We start from the raw sequence: 25,016 nt of genomic DNA, 5'->3' as shown, positions 1-25,016 counted from the left end.
CTGTGACCCAGGGATGTACGTGATCTTAAATGTGAACCGGGTCAAAAACATATTCCACCTCGCCTGGCGAGGGTTCAGCCTCCTCGCTGCCCGGATGTACTCCAGGTTACGGTGGTCCGTCAAAATGAGGAAAGGGTGTTGAGCCCCCTCAAGCCAGTGCCTCCACACCTTTAGGGCCTGTACCACGGCTAACAGCTCCCTGTCCCCTACGTCATAGTTTCGCTCCGCCGGACTGAGCTTCTTGGAATAAAAGGCACAGGGGCGGAGTTTAGGTGGCGCGCCGGACCGTTGCGAAAGCACGGCTCCTACACCGGCCTCTGACGCGTCCACCTCTACCTGAAATGGCAAAGAGGGATCCGGATGCGCCAGCACCGGGGCCGAGGTAAACAGGTCCTTCAGCCTCCCAAACGCCCTGTCCGCCTCGGCTGACCACTGCAGACGCACCGGACCCCCCTTCAAAAGAGACGTTATGGGAGCTGCCACCTGTCCAAAACCCCGGATAAACCTCCGGTAGTAATTCGCAAACCCCAAAAACTGCTGCACCTCCTTCACAGTGGTTGGCGTTTGCCAATTACGCACGGCTGACACCCGGTCTACCTCCATCTTCACCCCTGACGCAGACAACTGATAGCCCAAAAAGGAGACCGACTCCTGGAAGAACAGACACTTCTCTGCCTTGACATACAGGTCGTGCTCCAACAGCCTCCGCAACACTCGGCGCACCAGGGCCACATGCTCGACTCGGGTAGGCGAGTACACGAGAATGTCATCTATGTACACGACCACCCCCTGCCCCTGCATGTCCCTGAAGATCTCATCCACGAATGATTGGAAAACTGAAGGAGCGTTCATCAACCCGTATGGCATGGCAAGATACTCGTAATGGCCCGAGGTGGTACTAAAGGCTGTCTTCCATTCATCGCCCCCCCTAATGCGCACCAAGTTGTACGCGCTCCTGAGATCTAATTTAGTGAAGAAACGCGCCCCGTGCAATGACTCCGTCATGGTCGCAATCAGCGGGAGTGGATAACTGTACTTCACCGTGATCTGATTGAGACCACGGTAGTCAATGCACGGGCGTAACCCCCCATCCTTTTTCTTCACAAAAAAGAAACTCGAGGACGCAGGGGAAGTGGAGGGCCGTATGTATCCTTGTCTCAGAGATTCGTCTATGTAAATCTCCATAGCTCTCTTCTCCTCCTGAGACAGAGGATACACATGGCTCCGTGGGAGCGTAACTCCTGCCTGGAGGTCTATCGCACAATCTCCCTGCCTATGGGGAGGCAACTGCGTCGCCCTCGACTTACTGAACACAATAGCCAAATCCCCATACTCAGGGGGAACGTGCAATGCGGGCACCTGGTTTGGACTCTCCACCGAGGTAGCCCCTACGGAAACGCCTAAACATCGACCCACACACTGGGCAGACCACTCCATCAGAGCCCTCTCCTGCCACGAAATAGATGGGTTATGGGTACTCAACCAGGGCATGCCCAGCACCACCGGATACGCAGGCGAGTCGATCAGAAACAGCTGGATCATCTCCTGATGACCCCCCCTGCGCACACATCCTAAGTGGCGCCGTAACCTCCCTGATCAAGCCCGCACCCAACGGACGGCTATCTAGGGCATGAACGGGGAAGGGAACGTCAACAGGGAGAAGGGGAATCCCTAAGGCTAAACAACATTTCTTATCAACAAAATTCCCAGCCGCGCCTGAATCTACCAGCGCCTTATGCTGGGAATGAGGTGCTACCTGTGGAAAACGCACAGGCATACAGAAGTGTGCAACAGAGAGCTCTGGGTGAGTGGGGCGCCTACTCACCTGGAAGGACTCCCCAGTGCGGGACCTGTCGTCTTCTCCCCTAGGAGGCCATCCCCAGCACCTAGCCGCGGTGTGTCCTCCCCGACCACAGTTGGTGCAGGAGATCGACCCCCTCGTCATCCGACCCCTCCTCTCTCTAGCGCCAGCGCCCCCGAGCTCCATGGGGCACGGCTCGGAGGCGCTGGAGGGTGAAATGGACGGACCCCCCTCGGGACGTCCGCGGGTAGCTAGCAGGGTATCCAGCCTGATGGACATGTCGACCAACTGGTCGAACGAGAGGCTGGTGTCCCTACAGGCCAGCTCCCTACGGACGTCCTCACGTAGACTACATCGGTAGTGATCGATGAGGGCCCGCTCATTCCACCCTGCATCCGCCGCTAGAGTACGGAATTCTAAGGTGAACTCCTGGGCACTCCTCTTCCCCTGCCGGTGGCAGAACAGACGCTCCCCCGCCGCTTTCCCCTCCGGGGGATGGTCAAACACCGCCCTGAAGCGGCGGGAGAACTCGTCGTAGGTGATGGTGGTAGCGTCGATTCTCCTCCACTCTGCGTTGGCCCATTCCAACGCCTTACCGGAAAGGGAGGAGATCAGGGCGGACACGCTCTCGTGTCCCGAGGGCGCCGGGTGCACGGTGGCCAGGTAAAGCTCCACCTGGAGAAGGAATGCCTGACACCCGGCAGCGGTCCCATCGTAGGCCCTCGGGAGCGAGAGTGTCCCTCGGGTCTCCCAGCCTCGGATGGTGGTGATCACCTCCTGCAGTGCGGACCCCATCCGCAGGATCTGGTCATTCTGCTCGCGGACCCGGTCCTCCAGCGTCGCCTGTGCTGCTGCGGCTCCTGCTGATTCCATTCTTGTGGTGTGTTATTCTGTCAAGGTAGATGTAGGTGGGTGTGGTGGTGGAATCAGGCGCAGGACGCAGAACGTTAGTCCAACAGACTTTAGTAGATGCACACAAAAACAATCACGAATAAATGCCCTGAGGCGAAAACTCCGCACGTAGGCGAAAATAACGGGCGCACTAACAGGTGCGACAAAACACTCCAAACAATATGGAGAAATAGCTCAACCGAGCAAACAGTAGAAATACAGCCTACCGGCACGACAGTAAAGCAATAACACACAACACTAGACAAACACAAAGAGAACTTATAGGACACTAATTACACTAAACGATAACAGGTGTAACAACAATCAGACAAAAGCAAACGAACATAGAAACATGCAACGGTGGCAGCTAGTATTCCGGAGACGACGAACGCCGAAGCCTGCCCGAGCAAGGAAGAGAGGCAGCCTCGGCCGAAACCGTGACAATTATAGACTGTAGTGTGTAGGTAAGCAGTATTATAGACCAGTATTATAGACTGTAGTGTGTAGGTAAGCAGTATTATAGACCAGTATTATAGACTGCAGTATGGAGGTAAGCAGTATTATAGACTGTAGTGTGTAGGTAAGCAGTATTATAGACTGTAGTGTGGAGGTAAGCAGTATTATAGACTGTAGTGTGGAGGTAAGCAGTATTATAGACTGTAGTGTGGAGGTAAGCAGTATTATAGACTGTAGTGTGGAGGTAAGCAGTATTATAGACTGTAGTGTGGAGGTAAGCAGTATTATAGACCAGTAGTATAGACTGTAGTGTGGAGGTAAGCAGTATTATAGACCAGTATTATAGACTGTAGTGTGGAGGTAAGCAGCATTATAGACTGTAGTGTGTAGGTAAGCAGTACTATAGACCAGTATTATAGACTGTAGTGTGTAGGTAAACAGTATTATAGACTGTAGTGTGTAGGTAAGCAGTATTATAGACCAGTAGTATAGACTGTAGTGTGTAGGTAAACAGTATTATAGACTGTAGTGTGTAGGTAAGCAGTATTATAGACCAGTATTATAGACTGCAGTGTGGAGGTAAGCAGTATTATAGACCAGTATTATAGACTGCAGTGTGTAGGTAAGCAGTATTATAGACTGTAGTGTGGAGGTAAGCAGTATTATAGACTGTAGTGTGGAGGTAAGCAGTATTATAGACCAGTATTATAGACTGTAGTGTGTAGGTAAGCAGTATTATAGACTGTAGTGTGGAGGTAAGCAGTATTATAGACTGCAGTGTGGAGGTAAGCAGTATTATAGACCAGTATTATAGACTGCAGTGTGTAGGTAAGCAGTATTATAGACTGTAGTGTGGAGGTAAGCAGTATTATAGACTGTAGTGTGGAGGTAAGCAGTATTATAGACCAGTATTATAGACTGTAGTATGGAGGTAAGCAGTATTATAGACCAGTATTATAGACTGTAGTGTGTAGGTAAGCAGTATTATAGACTGTAGTGTGGAGGTAAGCAGTATTATAGACTGTAGTGTGGAGGTAAGCAGTATTATAGACTGTAGTGTGTAGGTAAGCAGTATAATAGACCAGTATTATAGACTGTAGTATGGAGGTAAGCAGTATTATAGACCAGTATTATAGACTGTAGTATGGAGGTAAGCAGTATTATAGACTGTAGTGTGGAGGTAAGCAGTATTATAGACTGTAGTGTGTAGGTAAGCAGTATTATAGACCAGTATTATAGACTGTAGTGTGTAGGTAAGCAGTATTATAGACTGTAGTGTGGAGGTAAGCAGTATTATAGACTGTAGTGTGTAGGTAAGCAGTATTATAGACCAGTATTATAGACTGTAGTGTGTAGGTAAACAGTATTATAGACCAGTATTATAGACTGTAGTGTGTAGGTATGCAGTATTGTAGACCAGTATTATAGACTGTAGTGTGGATGTAAGCAGTATTATAGACCAGTATTATAGACTGTAGTGTGGAGGTAAGCAGTATTATAGACTGTAGTGTGTATGTAAGCAGTATTATAGACCAGTATTATAGACTGTAGTGTGGAGGTAAGCATTATTATATACCAGTATTATAGACTGTAGTGTGGAGGTAAGCAGTATTATAGACTGTAGTGTGGAGGTAAGCAGTATTATATACCAGTATTATAGACTGTAGTGTGGAGGTAAGCAGTATTATAGACCAGTATTATAGACTGTAGTGTGGAGGTAAGCAGTATTATATACCAGTATTATAGACTGTAGTGTGGAGGTAAGCAGTATTATAGACTGTAGTGTGTAGGTAAGCAGTATTATAGACTGTAGTGTGTAGGTAAGCAGTATTATAGACCAGTATTATAGACTATAGTGTGTAGGTAAGCAGTATTATAGACCAGTAGTATAGACTGTAGTGTGTAGGTAAGCAGTATTATAGACTGTAGTGTGTAGGTAAGCAGTATTATAGACTGTAGTGTGTAGGTAAGCAGTATTATAGACCAGTAGTATAGACTGTAGTGTGTAGGTAAACAGTATTATAGACTGTAGTGTGTAGGTAAGCAGTATTATAGACCATTATTATAGACTGTAGTGTGTAGGTAAGCAGTATTATAGACCAGTATTATAGACTGCAGTGTGGAGGTAAGCAGTATTATAGACCAGTATTATAGACTGCAGTGTGTAGGTAAGCAGGATTATAGACTGTAGTGTGTAGGTAAGCAGTATTATAGACCAGTATTATAGACTGTAGTGTGTAGGTAAGCAGTATTATAGACCAGTATTATAGACTGCAGTATGGAGGTAAGCAGTATTATAGACTGTAGTGTGTAGGTAAGCAGTATTATAGACTGTAGTGTGGAGGTAAGCAGTATTATAGACTGTAGTGTGGAGGTAAGCAGTATTATAGACTGCAGTGTGGAGGTAAGCAGTATTATAGACTGTAGTGTGGAGGTAAGCAGTATTATAGACTGTAGTGTGGAGGTAAGCAGTATTATAGACTGTAGTGTGGAGGTAAGCAGTATTATAGACCAGTAGTATAGACTGTAGTGTGGAGGTAAGCAGTATTATAGACCAGTATTATAGACTGTAGTGTGGAGGTAAGCAGCATTATAGACTGTAGTGTGTAGGTAAGCAGTACTATAGACCAGTATTATAGACTGTAGTGTGTAGGTAAACAGTATTATAGACTGTAGTGTGTAGGTAAGCAGTATTATAGACCAGTAGTATAGACTGTAGTGTGTAGGTAAACAGTATTATAGACTGTAGTGTGTAGGTAAGCAGTATTATAGACCAGTATTATAGACTGCAGTGTGGAGGTAAGCAGTATTATAGACCAGTATTATAGACTGCAGTGTGTAGGTAAGCAGTATTATAGACTGTAGTGTGGAGGTAAGCAGTATTATAGACTGTAGTGTGGAGGTAAGCAGTATTATAGACCAGTATTATAGACTGTAGTGTGTAGGTAAGCAGTATTATAGACTGTAGTGTGGAGGTAAGCAGTATTATAGACTGCAGTGTGGAGGTAAGCAGTATTATAGACCAGTATTATAGACTGCAGTGTGTAGGTAAGCAGTATTATAGACTGTAGTGTGGAGGTAAGCAGTATTATAGACTGTAGTGTGGAGGTAAGCAGTATTATAGACCAGTATTATAGACTGTAGTATGGAGGTAAGCAGTATTATAGACCAGTATTATAGACTGTAGTGTGGAGGTAAGCAGTATTATAGACTGTAGTGTGGAGGTAAGCAGTATTATAGACTGTAGTGTGTAGGTAAGCAGTATAATAGACCAGTATTATATACTGTAGTATGGAGGTAAGCAGTATTATAGACCAGTATTATAGACTGTAGTATGGAGGTAAGCAGTATTATAGACTGTAGTGTGGAGGTAAGCAGTATTATAGACTGTAGTGTGTAGGTAAGCAGTATTATAGACCAGTATTATAGACTGTAGTGTGTAGGTAAGCAGTATTATAGACTGTAGTGTGGAGGTAAGCAGTATTATAGACTGTAGTGTGTAGGTAAGCAGTATTATAGACCAGTATTATAGACTGTAGTGTGTAGGTAAACAGTATTATAGACCAGTATTATAGACTGTAGTGTGTAGGTATGCAGTATTGTAGACCAGTATTATAGACTGTAGTGTGGATGTAAGCAGTATTATAGACCAGTATTATAGACTGTAGTGTGGAGGTAAGCAGTATTATAGACTGTAGTGTGTATGTAAGCAGTATTATAGACCAGTATTATAGACTGTAGTGTGGAGGTAAGCATTATTATATACCAGTATTATAGACTGTAGTGTGGAGGTAAGCAGTATTATAGACTGTAGTGTGGAGGTAAGCAGTATTATAGACCAGTATTATAGACTGTAGTGTGGAGGTAAGCAGTATTATAGACCAGTATTATAGACTGTAGTGTGGAGGTAAGCAGTATTATATACCAGTATTATAGACTGTAGTGTGGAGGTAAGCAGTATTATAGACTGTAGTGTGTAGGTAAGCAGTATTATAGACTGTAGTGTGTAGGTAAGCAGTATTATAGACCAGTATTATAGACTATAGTGTGTAGGTAAGCAGTATTATAGACCAGTAGTATAGACTGTAGTGTGTAGGTAAGCAGTATTATAGACTGTAGTGTGTAGGTAAGCAGTATTATAGACTGTAGTGTGTAGGTAAGCAGTATTATAGACCAGTAGTACAGACTGTAGTGTGTAGGTAAACAGTATTATAGACTGTAGTGTGTAGGTAAGCAGTATTATAGACCAGTATTATAGACTGTAGTGTGTAGGTAAGCAGTATTATAGACCAGTATTATAGACTGCAGTGTGGAGGTAAGCAGTATTATAGACCAGTATTATAGACTGCAGTGTGTAGGTAAGCAGGATTATAGACTGTAGTGTGTAGGTAAGCAGTATTATAGACCAGTATTATAGACTGTAGTGTGTAGGTAAGCAGTATTATAGACCAGTATTATAGACTGCAGTATGGAGGTAAGCAGTATTATAGACTGTAGTGTGTAGGTAAGCAGTATTATAGACTGTAGTGTGGAGGTAAGCAGTATTATAGACTGTAGTGTGGAGGTAAGCAGTATTATAGACTGCAGTGTGGAGGTAAGCAGTATTATAGACTGTAGTGTGGAAGTAAGCAGTATTATAGACTGTAGTGTGGAGGTAAGCAGTATTATAGACTGTAGTGTGGAGGTAAGCAGTATTATAGACCAGTAGTATAGACTGTAGTGTGGAGGTAAGCAGTATTATAGACCAGTATTATAGACTGTAGTGTGGAGGTAAGCAGCATTATAGACTGTAGTGTGTAGGTAAGCAGTACTATAGACCAGTATTATAGACTGTAGTGTGTAGGTAAACAGTATTATAGACTGTAGTGTGTAGGTAAGCAGTATTATAGACCAGTAGTATAGACTGTAGTGTGTAGGTAAACAGTATTATAGACTGTAGTGTGTAGGTAAGCAGTATTATAGACCAGTATTATAGACTGCAGTGTGGAGGTAAGCAGTATTATAGACCAGTATTATAGACTGCAGTGTGTAGGTAAGCAGTATTATAGACTGTAGTGTGGAGGTAAGCAGTATTATAGACTGTAGTGTGGAGGTAAGCAGTATTATAGACAAGTATTATAGACTGTAGTGTGTAGGTAAGCAGTATTATAGACTGTAGTGTGGAGGTAAGCAGTATTATAGACTGCAGTGTGGAGGTAAGCAGTATTATAGACCAGTATTATAGACTGCAGTGTGTAGGTAAGCATTATTATAGACTGTAGTGTGGAGGTAAGCAGTATTATAGACTGTAGTGTGGAGGTAAGCAGTATTATAGACCAGTATTATAGACTGTAGTATGGAGGTAAGCAGTATTATAGACCAGTATTATAGACTGTAGTGTGTAGGTAAGCAGTATTATAGACTGTAGTGTGGAGGTAAGCAGTATTATAGACTGTAGTGTGGAGGTAAGCAGTATTATAGACTGTAGTGTGTAGGTAAGCAGTATAATAGACCAGTATTATAGACTGTAGTATGGAGGTAAGCAGTATTATAGACCAGTATTATAGACTGTAGTATGGAGGTAAGCAGTATTATAGACTGTAGTGTGGAGGTAAGCAGTATTATAGACTGTAGTGTGTAGGTAAGCAGTATTATAGACCAGTATTATAGACTGTAGTGTGTAGGTAAGCAGTATTATAGACTGTAGTGTGGAGGTATGCAGTATTATAGACTGTAGTGTGTAGGTAAGCAGTATTATAGACCAGTATTATAGACTGTAGTGTGTAGGTAAACAGTATTATAGACCAGTATTATAGACTGTAGTGTGTAGGTATGCAGTATTGTAGACCAGTATTATAGACTGTAGTGTGGATGTAAGCAGTATTATAGACCAGTATTATAGACTGTAGTGTGGAGGTAAGCAGTATTATAGACTGTAGTGTGTATGTAAGCAGTATTATAGACCAGTATTATAGACTGTAGTGTGGAGGTAAGCATTATTATATACCAGTATTATAGACTGTAGTGTGGAGGTAAGCAGTATTATAGACTGTAGGGTGGAGGTAAGCAGTATTATAGACCAGTATTATAGACTGTAGTGTGGAGGTAAGCAGTATTATAAACCAGTATTATAGACTGTAGTGTGGAGGTAAGCAGTATTATATACCAGTATTATAGACTGTAGTGTGGAGGTAAGCAGTATTATAGACTGTAGTGTGTAGGTAAGCAGTATTATAGACTGTAGTGTGTAGGTAAGCAGTATTATAGACCAGTATTATAGACTATAGTGTGTAGGTAAGCAGTATTATAGACCAGTAGTATAGACTGTAGTGTGTAGGTAAGCAGTATTATAGACTGTAGTGTGTAGGTAAGCAGTATTATAGACTGTAGTGTGTAGGTAAGCAGTATTATAGACCAGTAGTATAGACTGTAGTGTGTAGGTAAACAGTATTATAGACTGTAGTGTGTAGGTAAGCAGTATTATAGACCAGTATTATAGACTGTAGTGTGTAGGTAAGCAGTATTATAGACCAGTATTATAGACTGCAGTGTGGAGGTAAGCAGTATTATAGACCAGTATTATAGACTGCAGTGTGTAGGTAAGCAGGATTATAGACTGTAGTGTGGAGGTAAGCAGTATTATACACCAGTATTATAGACTGCAGTGTGTGGGTAAGCAGTATTATAGACCAGTATTATAGACTGTAGTGTGGAGGTAAGCAGTATTATAGACCAGTATTATAGACTGTAGTGTGGAGGTAAGCAGTATTATAGACCAGTATTAAATAATGTAGTGTGGAGGTAAGCAGTATTATAGACTGTAGTGTGGAGGTAAGCAGTATTATAGACCAGTATTATAGACTGTAGTGTGTAGGTAAGCAGTATTATAGACTGTAGTGTGTAGGTAAGCAGTATTATAGACCAGTATTATAGACTGTAGTGTGTAGGTAAGCAGTATTATAGACCAGTATTATAGACTGTAGTGTGTAGGTAAGCAGTATTATAGACCAGTATTATAGACTGTAGTGTGGAGGTAAGCAGTATTATAGACTGTAGTGTGTATGTAAGCAGTATTATAGACCAGTATTATAGACTGTAGTGTGGAGGTAAGCAGTATTATAGACTGTAGTGTGGAGGAAAGCAGTATTATAGACTGTAGTGTGTAGGTAAGCAGTATTATATACCAGTATTATAGACTGTAGTGTGGAGGTAAGCAGTATTATAGACTGTAGTGTGTAGGTAAGCAGTATTATGTGGAGGTAAGCAGTATTATAGACTGTAGTGTGTAGGTAAGCAGTATTATAGACCAATATTATAGACTGTAGTGTGTTGGTAAGCAGTATTATAGACTGTAGTTTGTAGGTAAGCAGTATTATAGACCAGTAGTGTAGACTGAAGTGTGGAGGTAAGCAGTATTATAGACTGTAGTGTGTAGGTAAGCAGTATTATAGACCATTATTATAGACTGTAGTGTGGAGGTAAACAGTACTATAGACTTTAGTGTGGAGGTAAGCAGTATTATAGACTGCAGTGTGGAGGTAAGCAGTATTATAGACCAGTATTATAGACTGTAGTGTGTAGGTAAGCAGTATTATAGACTGTAGTGTGGAGGTAAGCAGTATTATAGACCAGTATTATAGACTGTAGTGTGGAGGTAAGCAGTATTATAGACCAGTATTATAGACTGTAGTGTGTAGGTAAGCAGTATTATAGACTGTAGTGTGGAGGTAAGCAGTATTATAGACCAGTATTATAGACTGTAGGGTGTAGGTAAGCAGTATTATAGACTGCAGTGTGGAGGTAAGCAGTATTATAGACCAGTATTATAGACTGTAGTGTGTAGGTAAGCAGTATTATAGACTGTAGTGTGTAGGTAAGCAGTATTATAGACCAGTATTATAGACTGTAGTGTGTAGGTAAGCAGTATTATAGACTGTAGTGTGGAGGTAAGCAGTATTATAGACCAGTATTATAGACTGTAGTGTTGAGGTAAGCAGTATTATAGACCAGTATTATAGACTGTAGTGTGTAGGTAAGCAGTATTATAGACCAGTATTATAGACTGCAGTGTGGAGGTAAGCAGTATTATAGACCAGTATTATAGACTGCAGTGTGTAGGTAAGCAGTATTATAGACTGTAGTGTGGAGGTAAGCAGTATTATACACCAGTATTATAGACTGTAGTGTGGAGGTAAGCAGTATTATAGACTGTAGTGTGTAGGTAAGCAGTATTATAGACTGTAGTGTGTAGGTAAGCAGTATTATAGACCAGTATTATAGACTGTAGTGTGGAGGTAAGCAGTATTATAGACCAGTGTTATAGACTGTAGTGTGGAGGTAAGCAGTATTATAGACCAGTATTATAGACTGTAGTGTGGAGGTAAGCAGTATTATAGACTGTAGTGTGGAGGTAAGCAGTATTATAGACTGTAGTGTGTATGTAAGCAGTATTATAGACCAGTATTATAGACTGTAGTGTGGAGGTAAGCAGTATTATAGGCTGTAGTGTGGAGGTAAGCAGTATTATAGACTGTAGTGTGTAGGTAAGCAGTATTATAGACCAGTATTATAGACTGTAGTGTGGAGGTAAGCAGTATTATATACCAGTATTATAGACTGTAGTGTATAGGTAAGCAGTATTATAGACTGTAGTGTGTAGGTAAGCATTATTGTAGACTGTAGTGTGTAGGTAAGCAGTATTATGTGGAGGTAAGCAGTATTATAGACTGTAGTGTGTAGGTAAGCAGTATTATAGACCAGTATTATAGACTGTAGTGTGGAGGTAAGCAGTATTATAGACCAATATTATAGACTGTAGTGTGTAGGTAAGCAGTATTATAGACTGTAGTTTGTAGGTAAGCAGTATTATAGACCAGTATTGTAGACTGATATGTGGAGGTAAGCAGTATTATAGACTGTAGTGTGTAGGTAAGCAGTATTATATACCAGTATTGTAGACTGTAGTGTGGAGGTAAAGAGTACTATAGACTTTAGTGTGTAGGTAAGCAGTATTATAGACTGTAGTGTGTAGGTAAGCACTATTATAGACTGTAGTGTGGAGGTAAGCAGTATTATAGACTGCAGTGTGGAGGTAAGCAGTATTATAGACCTGTATTATAGACTGTAGTGTGTAGGTAAGCAGTATTATAGACTGTAGTGTGTAGGTAAGCAGTATTATAGACTGTAGTGTGGAGGTAAGCAGTATTATAGACTGCAGTGTGGAGGTAAGCAGTATTATAGACTGTAGTGTGTAGGTAAGCAGTACTATAGACTGTAGTGTGTAGGTAAGCAGTATTATTGACTGTAGTGTGGAGGTAAGCAGTATTATTGACTGTAGTGTGGAGGTAAGCAGTATTATAGACCAGTATTGCAGACTGTAGTGTGGAGGTAAGCAGTATTATAGACCAGTATTATAGACTGTAGTGTGGAGGTAAGCAGTATTATAGACCAGTATTATAGACTGTAGTGTGGAGGTAAGCAGTATTATAGACTATAGTGTGTTGGTAAGCAGTATTATCCACCAGTATTATAGACTGTAGTGTGTAGGTAAGCAGTATTATAGACCAGTATTATAGACTGTAGTGTGGAGGTAAGCAGTATTATATACCAGTATTATAGACTGTAGTGTGGAGGTAAGCAGTATTATAGACTGTAGTGTGTAGGTAAGCAGTATTATAGACTGTAGTGTGGAGGTAAGCAGTAGTATAGACCAGTATTATAGACTGTAGTGTGGAGGTAAGCAGTATTATAGACTGTAGTGTGGAGTTAAGCAGTATTATAGACCAGTATTATCGACTGTAGTGTGGAGGTAAGCAGTATTATAGACCAGTATTATAGACTGTAGTGTGGAGGTAAGCAATATTATAGACTATAGTGTGTAGGTGCGCAGTATTATAGACTGTAGTGTGGAGGTAAGCAGTATTATAGACCAGTATTATCGACTGTAGTGTGGAGGTAAACAGTATTATAGACCAGTATTATAGACTGTAGTGTGGAGGTAAGCAATATTATAGACTATAGTGTGTAGGTAAGCAGTATTATAGACTGTAGTGTGGAGGTAAGCAGTATTATAGACCAGTATTATCGACTGTAGTGTGGAGGTAAGCAGTATTATAGACCAGTATTATAGACTGTAGTGTGGAGGTAAGCAATATTATAGACTATAGTGTGTAGGTAAGCAGTATTATAGACTGTAGTGTGGAGGTAAGCAGTATTATAGACCAGTATTATAGACTGTAGTGTGGAGGTAAGCAGTATTATAGACTGTAGTTTGTAGGTAAGCAGTATTATAGACCAGTATTATAGACTGTAGTGTGGAGGTAAGCAGTATTATGTGGAGGTAAGCAGTATTATAGACTGTAGTGTGTAGGTAAGCAGTAATATAGACCAGTATTATAGACTGTAGTGTGGAGGTAAGCAGTATTATAGACCAATATTATAGACTGTAGTGTGGAGGTAAGCAGTATTATAGACCAGTATTATAGACTGTAGTGTGGAGGTAAGCAGTATTATAGACCAATATTATAGACTGTAGTGTGTAGGTAAGCAGTATTATAAACTGTAGTTTGTAGGTAAGCAGTATTATAGACCAGTATTGTAGACTGAAGTGTGGAGGTAAGCAGTATTATAGACTGTAGTGTGTAGGTAAGCAGTATTATAGACCAGTATTATAGACTGTAGTGTGGAGGTAAACAGTACTATAGACTTTAGTGTGTAGGTAAGCAGTATTATAGACTGTAGTGTGTAGGTAAGCAGTATTATAGACTGTAGTGTGGAGGTAAGCAGTATTATAGACTGCAGTGTGGAGGTAAGCAGTATTATAGACTGTAGTGTGTAGGTAAGCAGTACTATAGACTGTAGTGTGTAGGTAAGCAGTATTATAAACTGTAGTTTGTAGGTAAGCAGTATTATAGACCAGTATTGTAGACTGAAGTGTGGAGGTAAGCAGTATTATAGACTGTAGTTTGTAGGTAAGCAGTATTATAGACCAGTATTATAGACTGTAGTGTGGAGGTAAGCAGTATTATTGACTGTAGTGTGGAGGTAAGCAGTATTATAGACCAGTATTACAGACTGTAGTGTGGAGGTAAGCAGTATTATAGACCAGTATTATAGACTGTAGTGTGGAGGTAAGCAGTATTATAGACCAGTATTACAGACTGTAGTGTGGAGGTAAGCAGTATTATAGACCAGTATTATAGACTGTAGTGTGGAGGTAAGCAGTATTATAGACTATAGTGTGTAGGTAAGCAGTATTATCCACCAGTATTATAGACTGTAGTGTGTAGGTAAGCAGTATTATAGACCAGTATTATAGACTGTAGTGTGTAGGTAAGCAGTATTATAGACTGTAGTGTGGAGGTAAGCAGTAGTATAGACCAGTATTATAGACTGTAGTGTGGAGGTAAGCCGTATTATAGACTGCAGTATGGAGGTAAGCAGTATTATATACCAGTATTATCGACTGTGGTGTGGAGGTAAGCAGTATTATAGACTATAGTGTGTAGGTAAGCAGTATTATAGACCAGTATTATAGACTGTAGGGTGGAGGTAAGCAGTATTATAGACCAGTATTATAGACTGTAGTGTGGATGTAAGCAGTATTATAGACTGTAGTGTGTAGGTAAGCAGTATTATAGACTGTAGTGTGTAGGTAAGCAGTATTATAGACCAGTATTATATACTGTAGTGTGGAGGTAAGCAGTATTATAGACCAGTATGATATACTGTAGTGTGGAGGTAAGCAGTATTATAGACCAGTATTATAGACTGTAGTGTGGAGGTAAGCAGTATTATAGACCAGTATTATAGACTGTAGTGTGGAGGTAAGCAGTATTATAGACCAGTATTATAGACTGTAGTTTGTAGGTAAGCAGTATTATAGACTGTAGTGTGGAGGTAAGCAGTATTATAGACTGTAGTATGGAGGTAAGCAGTATTATAGACTGCAGTGTGGAGGTAAGCAGTACTATAGACCAGTATTATAGACTGTAGTGTGTAGGTAAGCAGTATTATAGACTGTAGTGTGTAGGTAAGCAGTATTATAGACCAGTATTATAGACTGTAGTGTGTAGGTAAGCAGTATTATAGACCAGTATTATAGACTGTAGTGTGTAGGTAAGCAGTATTATAGACCAGTATTATAGACTGTAGTGTGTAGGTAAGCAGTATTATAGACTGCAGTGTGGAGGTAAGCAGTATTATAGACTGCAGTGTGGAGGTAAGCAGTATTATAGACTGCAGTGTGGAGGTAAGCAGTACTATAGACCAGTATTATAGACTGTAGTGTGTAGGTAAGCAGTATTATAGACTGTAGTGTGTAGGTAATCAGTATTATAGACCAGTATTATAGACTGTAGTGTGTAGGTAAGCAGTATTATAGACTGCAGTGTGGAGGTAAGCAGTATTATAGACCAGTATTATCGACTGTAGTGTGGAGGTAAGCAGTATTACAGACTGTAGTGTGGAGGTAAGCAGTATTATAGACCAGTATTATAGACTGTAGTGTGTAGGTAAGCAGTATTATAGACTGTAGTGTGTAGGTAAGCGGTATTATAGACCAGTATTATAGACTGTAGTGTGTAGGTAAGCAGTATTATAGACTGCAGTGTGGAGGTAAGCAGTATTATAGACTGCAGTGTGGAGGTAAGCAGTATTATAGACTGCAGTGTGGAGGTAAGCAGTACTATAGACCAGTATTATAGACTGTAGTGTGTAGGTAAGCAGTATTATAGACTGTAGTGTGTAGGTAAGCAGTATTATAGACCAGTATTATAGACTGCAGTATGGAGGTAAGCAGTATTATAGACCAGTATTATAGACTGTAGTGTGGAGGTAAGCAGTATTATAGACAGTAGTGTGGATGTAAGCAGTTTTATAGACTGTAGTGTGTAGGTAAGCAGTATTATAGACCAGTATTATAGACTGTAGTGTGGAGGTAAGCAGTATTATAGACCAGTAATATAGACTGCAGTGTGTAGGTAAGCAGTATTATAGACCAGTATTATAGACTGTAGTGTGTAGGTAAGCAGTATTATAGACCAGTATTATAGACTGTAGTGTGGAGGTAAGCAGTTTTATAGACTGTAGTGTGGAGGTAAGCAGTTTTATAGACTGTAGTGTGGAGGTAAGCAGTATTATAGACCAGTATTATAGACTGTAGTGTGGAGGTAAGCAGTATTATAGACCAGTAATATAGACTGCAGTGTGTAGGTAAGCAGTATTATAGACCAGTATTATAGACTGTAGTGTGGAGGTAAGCAGTATTATAGACCAGTAATATAGACTGCAGTGTGTAGGTAAGCAGTATTATAGACCAGTATTATAGACTGTAGTGTGTAGGTAAGCAGTATTATAGACCAGTATTATAGACTGTAGTGTGGAGGTAAGCAGTATTATAGACCAGTATTATAGACTGTAGTGTGGAGGTAAGCAGTTTTATAGACCAGTATTATAGACTGTAGTGTGGAGGTAAGCAGTATTATTGACTGTAGTGTGTAGGTAAGCATTTTCAGGGGACTGAAATGGGAGATCACATGCCCCTGTCTCTGTGTGTGTGTGTGTGCGTGCGTGTCTGTGTTACAGTTAGCGTGTTCAGGGGATTACTGTGTGCTACTCTGGCAGGAGACGACCTTCATGCTGTCACCCCTAAACACACCTAATGATGAATAATGTGTGTGTGTGTGTGTGTGTGTGTGTGTGTGTGTGTGTGTGTGTGTGTGTGTGTGTGTGTGTGTGTGTGTGTGTGTGTGTGTGTGTGTGTGTGTGTGTGTTTGTGTGCGTGCGTGCGTGTGTGTGTTACAGTTAGCGCCCCGGCCTCTCCCAGAGAGATGATGAGTATGAAGGAACGCAAGGCCGAATACGACTCCACGGCAACCAACGCAGGTTTCCACGACAACAAAGGAGAACACACATCCCGAAAAGAAACAATGGCAGGTGTGTGTGTGAAAGGAGAGAGAAAGAACATATTATTACTTTCTATCTACATATCTCTTTCTGTCATTCTCTCCCCTTCCTCTCTCTCTCCCCCTCCCTCTCTCATTCCCCCCTCCCTCTCTCTCCCCCTCCGTCTCTCTCTCTCTCCCCTCCGTCTCTCTCTCTCTCCCCTCCCTCGCTTTCTCCCTCCGTCTCTCTCCCCTCCCTCTCTCTCTCCTCCTTCCTCTCTCTCTCCACCTCCCTCTCTCATTCCCCCCTCCCTCTCTCTCCCCCTCCGTCTCTCTCTCTCCCCCCTCCCTCTCTCTCCCCCTCCGTCTCTCTCTCTTCCCCCTCCCTCTCTCTCTCTCTCCCCTCCCTCTCTCTCTCTCTCCCTTCCTCTCCCTCCCCTCCCTCCCTCTCTCTCTCCCCCTCCCTATCTCTATCCCCCCTTCCTCTCTCTCTCCCCCCTCCTCTCTCTCTCCCCCCTCCTCTCTCTCTCCCCCCTCCTCTCTCTCTCCCCCTCCCTCTCTTTTTTCTCTCTGTAAAATACATGTCACCAACAGTTAGCTATCTCACTTCTCCATCGCCTACGTCAAGACCTGCCACTGCCAGAACATTATTTGTTTTATGCATCTTTGAGCTTCTCTTTGTAATGAAAAGTGCTTTATGAAATAAATCTATTATTATTATATAGCTCTCGTAACTCTTTAACATGCAGTCACTAATTACTAGCTTTAGATTGACGTACTGTATAGACACCTTGTCACTAATTAGTTGTTTTGTGGCTGATGTTGTTTTCAACATAGTCTGTCTGACATGTTCTCTCTCTCTCTCTCTCTCTCTCTCTCTCTCTCTCTCTCTCTCTCTCTCTCTCTCTCTCTCTCTCTCTCTCTCTCTCTCTCTCTCTCTCTCTCTCTCTCTCTCTCTCTCTCTCTCTCTCTCTCTCTCTCTCTCTCTCTCTCTCTCTCCCTCCCTCCTCCCCCTCTCTCTCTCTCTCTCCCCCCTCTCTCTCCCTCCTCCCTCTCTCTCTGTCCCCCCCCTCTCTCTCTCTCTCTCTCCCCCCTCTCTCTCTCCCCCTCCTCCATCTCTCTCTCCCCCTCTCTCTCTCCCCTCTCGCTCTCTCTCTCTCTCCCCTCTCTCTCTCTCTTCTTTCAGTCAAAATCTCCTGTGGAACATCCACGTTGTTCCGGAACTCTTATGTTACTGCTAATGACGAGATCAAACACAACCAGGTGAACTACTGCTACACACACACATACACACACACACGTACACGTACACATACACATACACATACACATACACATTATCATTCACACACACATACACACACACACACACATATTTACACACACACACACACATGCACACACACGTACAGTGCCTTCGGAAAGTATGCAGACCCCTTGACTTTTTCAACATTTTGTTACGTTACATCCTTTTTCTTAAATGGATTAAATTGTCTACACACAATACCCCATAATGACAAAGCAAAAACTGGTTTTTAGAATTTTTTGCAAATACAAAAATGTAACATCACATTTACATAATTATTCAGACCCTTTACTTAGTACTTTGTTGAAGCACCTTTGGCAGCGATTACAGCATTGATTATTCTTGGGTATGACGCTACAAGCTTGGCACACCCGCATTTGGGGAGTTTCTCCCATTCTTCTCTGCAGATTCTCTCAAGCTCTGTCAGGTTGGATGGGTAGCGTTGCTGCACAGCTATTTTCAGGTCTCTCCAGAGATGTTCGATCGGGTTCAAGTCCGGGCTTTGGCTGGGCCACTCAAGGACATTCAGAGACTCGTCCCAAAGCCACTCCTGCATTGTCTTGGCTGTGTGCTTAGGGTCATTGTCCTGTTGGAAGGTGAACCTTCACCCCAGTCTGAGGTCCTGAGCGCCCTGGAGCAGGTTTTCATCAAGGATCTCTCTGTACTTTGCTCCGTTCATCTTTGCCTCGATCTCAGTCCCTGTCTCCCAGTCCCTGCCGCTGAAAAACATCCCCACAGCATGATGCTGCCACCACCATGCTTCACTGTAGGGATGATGCCAGGTTTCCTCCAGACGCGACTCTTGCCATTCAGGCCAGAGAGTTCAATCTTGGTTTCATCAGACCAGAGAATCTTGAGGCTGTCATGTGCATTTTACTGAGGAGTGGCTTCCGTCTGGCCACTCCTCCATAAAGGCCTGATTGGTGGAGTGCTGCAGAGAAGGTTGTCCTTCTGGAAGTTTCTCTCATCTACACAGAGGAACTCTAAAGCTCTGTCGGAGTGACCATTGGGTTTTTGGTCACCTCCCTGACCAAGGCCCTTCTCCGCCGATTGCTCAGTTTGACTGCACGGCCAGCTCTAGGAAGAGCCTTGGTGGTTCCAAACTTCTTCCATTTAAGAATGATGGAGGCCACTGTCTTCTTGGGGACCTTCAATGCTGCAGAAATGTTTTTGTACCCTTCCCCAGATCTGTGCCTCGACACAATCCTGTCTCGGAGCTCTACAAACAATTCCTTCGACCTCATGGCTTGGGTTCTGCTCTGACATGCACTGTCAACTGTGGGACCTTATATAGACAGGTGTGTGTCTTTCCAAATCATGTCCAATCAATTGAATTTACCACAGGTGGACTCCAATCAAGTTGTAGAAACATCTCAAGGATGATCAATTGGAACAGGATGCACCTGAGCTCAATTTCGAGTCTCATAGCAAAAGGTCTGAATACTTATGTAAATAAGGTATTTCTGTTTTTTATTTTGAATACATTTGCTAAAATGTTTGCTTCGTCATTGTGGGGTATTGTGTGTAGATTGCTGAGGAAAATGATTTATTTAATACATTTTAGAATAAGGCTGTAACGTAACAAAATGTGGAAAAAGTTAAGGGGTCTGAATACTTTCACACACACACACACACACACACACACACACACACACACACACACACACGCACACACACACAAACTCACTTTGCTGTCCGCACACAGAGACACACATAGATTTAAATGGCCCGTCTTGTTGCCAAGTTACCTCATTGGCATCTGGTGCCATGGTGATGGTTGTCATGGTTACGTCTTCAGGAAGGTGGAAGTTCTGATAAGCTCTGACGCATTCTGGAATCTTCACCACTGAACCCGTCCAATAACTCGAGAGCTTGAGACCGTGGCAACATGAAACCGTACCCCGCCCTTATCCAATTAAAAAACCTTATCTTATCACCTCAGATGAAGTTAGACAGATTAAACAGCTCTGTGAAATGCATCAACTTAAACTTAATACAGCCTCAAGTTTGTGTTTTCACTTCCTCTCCAGATCCCTCCCCAGCCCACGGCCCCGCAGGCAGACTGCTCCTCTACACCTCTAAAAGACTACGACACGTTCCCTCCATCCCTTCCTCCATCCTTCCCTCCTCCGCAGAACCCCGGCCGCATGCTGGACGACTCCTTCTTCGAGCCTCCGGACCAGCCCCTCCCCCAGCCCCCGTCTCAGGCCGCCACGGACCTCCGGATGCACCTGGGCCTTAAGTCCACTGGCAACTATGTGGACTTCTACTCTGCATCCCGGCCCTACTCCGAACTCAACTACGAGACCAGCCACTACCCGGCTTCACCTGACTCCTGGGTCTAAAGACAGGAGTCACAACTTAACCCGGGTCCTGGAGAGATACAGGCTGGTGTAGGGTTTAGCTCCAGCCCAACACTAACATACAGCACACCTGATGTAAGGTGTAATGAACCGTTGATTTGAGGATATCAGGTTTATTAGTGCTGGGCTGGAATAAAAGCCTGCACAGTCCTGTAGCTCTCCAGGATTGAGAGTGAAGAACACTGGTGTAGAGTAAGTTAGGGGTGCGAGGTTAATGTTAGTAACCAATGGCAACAGGGATTGAGGGGGGTAGTGGAGGGGGGGGGGGGGTGCCAGGGGGTTGTGAGGGGTTGAGGTGTAAAGAGAGACTGTGCATGTGCATGAATACCACAAAACATTTTTCTGCCAGTTCAGTTTGTTCAAAGCTTGTTCCACTGGGAAAGTGAGTGGATGGATGTGTCAGAGAGAGAGAGAGAGAGACAGAGAGAGAGAGAGAGAGAGAGAGAGAGAGAGAGAGAGAGAGAGAGAGAGAGTCACAGAGAGCGAGAGAGAGAGAGAGAGAGAGAGAGAGAGAGAGAGAGAGAGAGAGAGAGAGAGAGAGAGAGAGAGAGAGTCCTTGAAGAGAAGAAGCGAATGATGACGGAGGGCTCTTACCTCTGGAGGTGGAACGCTTGACTTTCAAAAAGGAGGAGAGGAGAGGAGGAGTGGAGAAATGGAGGAGAGGAAGAGTGGTGAGGGTTTCTTGGCAAGTGGGATGAAAAGCAACAGAACAGAGAAGGGAGAGAGGGATGAGTGGAATCCATCAAGCATAAGACAGGACTGGATGTTTACAGGAAAAACAAAGGGGGCAGCTTTCCACCCGTTCATTACATTGACTTCTGACTTTCAACGTCAATCAGAGCTTCTACCTTTCTATTGAATGTCCTCTGTTCAAGAAGACTCTTCCAGACTTTTAAGTTTTTATTTTCACATCTTTTTTATTTGTACTTTTTGAAGTTGTGGATGTATAGTATTTTGGTGTACAGTACAGTGACAGTGACAGTTGACCTGGGTGGTATTGTGTATAATACACATCTTGTCACTACCGACCGAACGACTGACCGGCCACTGGATGTTTATAGTAACAGAATAGAGACTGAGAAGAAACCACTTCCCACTGGGCACACCACGTCATTTCAATGTGGATATTTGGTTAAGACATTGATCAATGAGATTACAACCCATATTCACCCACTCAAAAAGACAGCCAAAAGTTAGTTGAATGTCCAATGTGTTATTACTGTGCTTTCAAACATCTAAATTCACAACCAAATTCCAATGGAAAAACAATGTCTGATTTTTGGTTTAGTTGTCACCCAAATGTCCATCAATGCGGTTTCAACCATTTTAAAGCACAGCAAAGTTCAAATGGGAATACAATGTCAGATATTTTGTTTATTTATACAACAAATTAATGTGTTATCACTTATCACTGTGCTTCATCTAATTACATTAAAAGTACATGTGCAAGTGATCAATGCCGATCGAGATTCTACCAGATTATTACAACAACTGTGAAGATCTCCGCAGACCTGCGACCAGCTATGCATGCTATCTTGAACACGCACGCTTTATATGATGACATAAGAAGAAATGTATAGTTACAGTAACCTCAAAATGTGGCCGTGGATGTGTTACTACTTTTAAGGTTAAATGTTACATTAGTTTGTAAGATAGCCTTATCTTAAGGCTATTTACTGTTTTATAAAAGTAATATTGAATTATGTTTGGTTGACCAAGCAACCAAATATCAACATTTAAAGGAGATGTATCTACTTGCTTGGATAGTTCCATCTGAACCACTGGCTTAATCTTTAACTTTTTATTTTCGGTTGAGTTGATGACTTGAATCCAACATATAATTTGTAACTTGTCGACAAGTTAATAGGCTATTTATTGTATTTCAAAAGTGATATTTAATTGTGTTTGGTTGTTAACGCAACCAAATATCAACATTTGAAGATGTATCTTCTGCTTCGATAGTTCCATCTGTGCCACTGGGACTGCATTTAATCGGATCAGCTGTGAAAAAATAAGAACGTGAAAAGATCTGACGTGATTGGTCATAAGACCAATTAGTGGAAAACAGATCAGAATTGGGATGCCTGTGTATTTTTTTTTTTACATTTCAGTAATTCTTATCCAGAGCAACTTACAGTTAGTGAGTGCATACATATTTATTTTTTCATACTGGCCCCCCATGGGAATCGAACCCACAACGCTGGCGTTGCAAGCACCACACTCTACCAGCTAAGCTACACGCAGCCTGACTTAGTCTGGCTTTAACAATTAATAACTGTTGGATTCACGTCTCCACCTCAACCATAAATCAAAGTTTACAGAATAGGGGTAAATAAATTAAGTTTGATTTGATTTAGTCCTATTCTTTAACTTAGATTTTTGGTTGAGATGGAGACGTGAATCCAACATATCAATTATTAATTTGTAGATCAACTGGAATTAAAGACAGACTATGTCAGTGGCACAGATGGAACTATCCAAATAGAAGATACATCTCCTTCAAATGTTCATGGTTGCGTTGACAACCAAACACAATTCAATATCATTACATTTTAAATCAACCAGAGCTTGAAACCCTAGGCCTATTGTATATTTTTAGTTGAATTCTGAGTTGAATTGAAACAATAGTTGTTGATGACTTTGCAAATGCTATATAGGCCTAAATAGCATTATTGATGATATATTAGTGATTAAGTATGGTCACATTTCAACTGTTACGTCAAACCTACCCTTTGGAATGACTTCGCTACCAACAGTGAATCTATTTAGTTTTTAAGTGGAGATTTCTCAACAATCATTCTCACGATAGCACATTGGTAATAGTCAGTGACAACTATTGTAGCTAAGCAGGGACGGGCTTGCTTAAAACCCTGGATGAGAGACCAACGGGTAGCTGTAGATAGATCAATTCTCCAGTAGGAGGTGCTGCCCTGCCTGTTTTTTTTTTCTGATAGTGAATATAACGTTGAAGATCTGATGTTGTTTTAAAAGTAAAAATGTTATACAAGGTTTGTCTATGTTGACATTTGGGTACCTGATGATCTAATTCTGTGGATGAAATTTCAGCCTCAAAACAACAGTAATATTGATACTGTATTTTCCACGTAGATTCCACGTCACAATATGTTGACAAATTACATCGAAACAACGTTGATTCAACCAGTTTGTGCCCAGTGGGTTTGAAACAATGTTCAATGATCACTGTCTCCCCTTTCCAACCCACGTCTGTTCTAACAGCCAGAGAGATGTTGGTCTGTTCTAACAGCCAGAGAGATGTTGGTCTGTTCTAACAGCCAGAGAGATGTTGGTCTGTTCTAACAGCCAGAGAGATGTTGGTCTGTTCTAACAGCCAGAGAGATGTTGGTCTGTTCTAACAGCCAGAGAGATGCTGGTCTGTTCTAACAGCCAGAGAGATGTTGGTCTGTTCTAACAGCCAGAGAGATGCTGGTCTGTTCTAACAGCCAGAGAGATGCTGGTCTGTTCTAACAGCCAGAGGGATGTGAGTCTGTTCTAACAGCCAGAGAGATGTGAGTCTGTTCTAACAGCCAGAGAGATGTGAGTCTGTTCTAACAGCCAGAGAGATGTGAGTCTGTTCTAACAGCCAGAGAGATGCTGGTCTGTTCTAACAGCCAGAGAGATGTTGGTCTGTTCTAACAGCCAGAGAGATGCTGGTCTGTTCTAACAGCCAGAGAGATGCTGGTCTGTTCTAACAGCCAGAGAGATGCTGGTCTGTTCTAACAGCCAGAGAGATGCTGGTCTGTTCTAACAGCCAGAGAGATGTTGGTCTGTTCTAACAGCCAGAGAGATGTTGGTCTGTTCTAACAGCCAGAGAGATGCTGGTCTGTTCTAACAGCCAGAGAGATGCTGGTCTGTTCTAACAGCCAGAGAGATGTTGGTCTGTTCTAACAGCCAGAGAGATGCTGGTCTGTTCTAACAGCCAGAGAGATGTTGGTCTGTTCTAACAGCCAGAGAGATGTTGGTCTGTTCTAACAGCCAGAGAGATGCTGGTCTGTTCTAACAGCCAGAGAGATGCTGGTCTGTTCTAACAGCCAGAGAGATGCTGGTCTGTTCTAACAGCCAGAGAGATGCTGGTCTGTTCTAACAGCCAGAGAGATGTTGGTCTGTTCTAACAGCCAGAGAGATGTTGGTCTGTTCTAACAGCCAGAGAGATGCTGGTCTGTTCTAACAGCCAGAGAGATGTTGGTCTGTTCTAACAGCCAGAGAGATGCTGGTCTGTTCTAACAGCCAGAGAGATGTTGGTCTGTTCTAACAGCCAGAGAGATGTTGGTCTGTTCTAACAGCCAGAGAGATGCTGGTATGTTCTAACAGCCAGAGAG

General features: G+C 42.3%; 1 protein-coding gene across 1 annotated transcript; it reads left to right on the top strand.

The window, feature by feature from the left end:
• Positions 1 to 16,965: 16,965 nt before the first annotated feature.
• On the top strand, positions 16,966 to 20,661 carry LOC311123917 (catenin delta-2-like; the record flags this gene model as incomplete). The annotated part of the gene is made up of 3 exons (XM_084198133.1): positions 16,966 to 17,062; positions 18,197 to 18,273; positions 20,347 to 20,661. The coding sequence occupies 3 exons, from the start codon at positions 16,966 to 16,968 to the stop codon at positions 20,659 to 20,661; spliced, it is 489 nt and encodes a 162-aa protein (XP_084054259.1).
• Between the last annotated feature and the right edge of the window lie 4,355 nt (positions 20,662 to 25,016).

This window comes from Coregonus lavaretus, assembly GCF_964263955.1.
Source record: "Coregonus lavaretus genome assembly, contig: HAP1_SCAFFOLD_849, whole genome shotgun sequence".
Taxonomy (NCBI): Eukaryota; Metazoa; Chordata; class Actinopteri; order Salmoniformes; family Salmonidae; genus Coregonus; species Coregonus lavaretus.
Note: the sequence above shows the minus strand (reverse complement) of the source record. Positions and strands in the feature narration are given on the sequence as shown.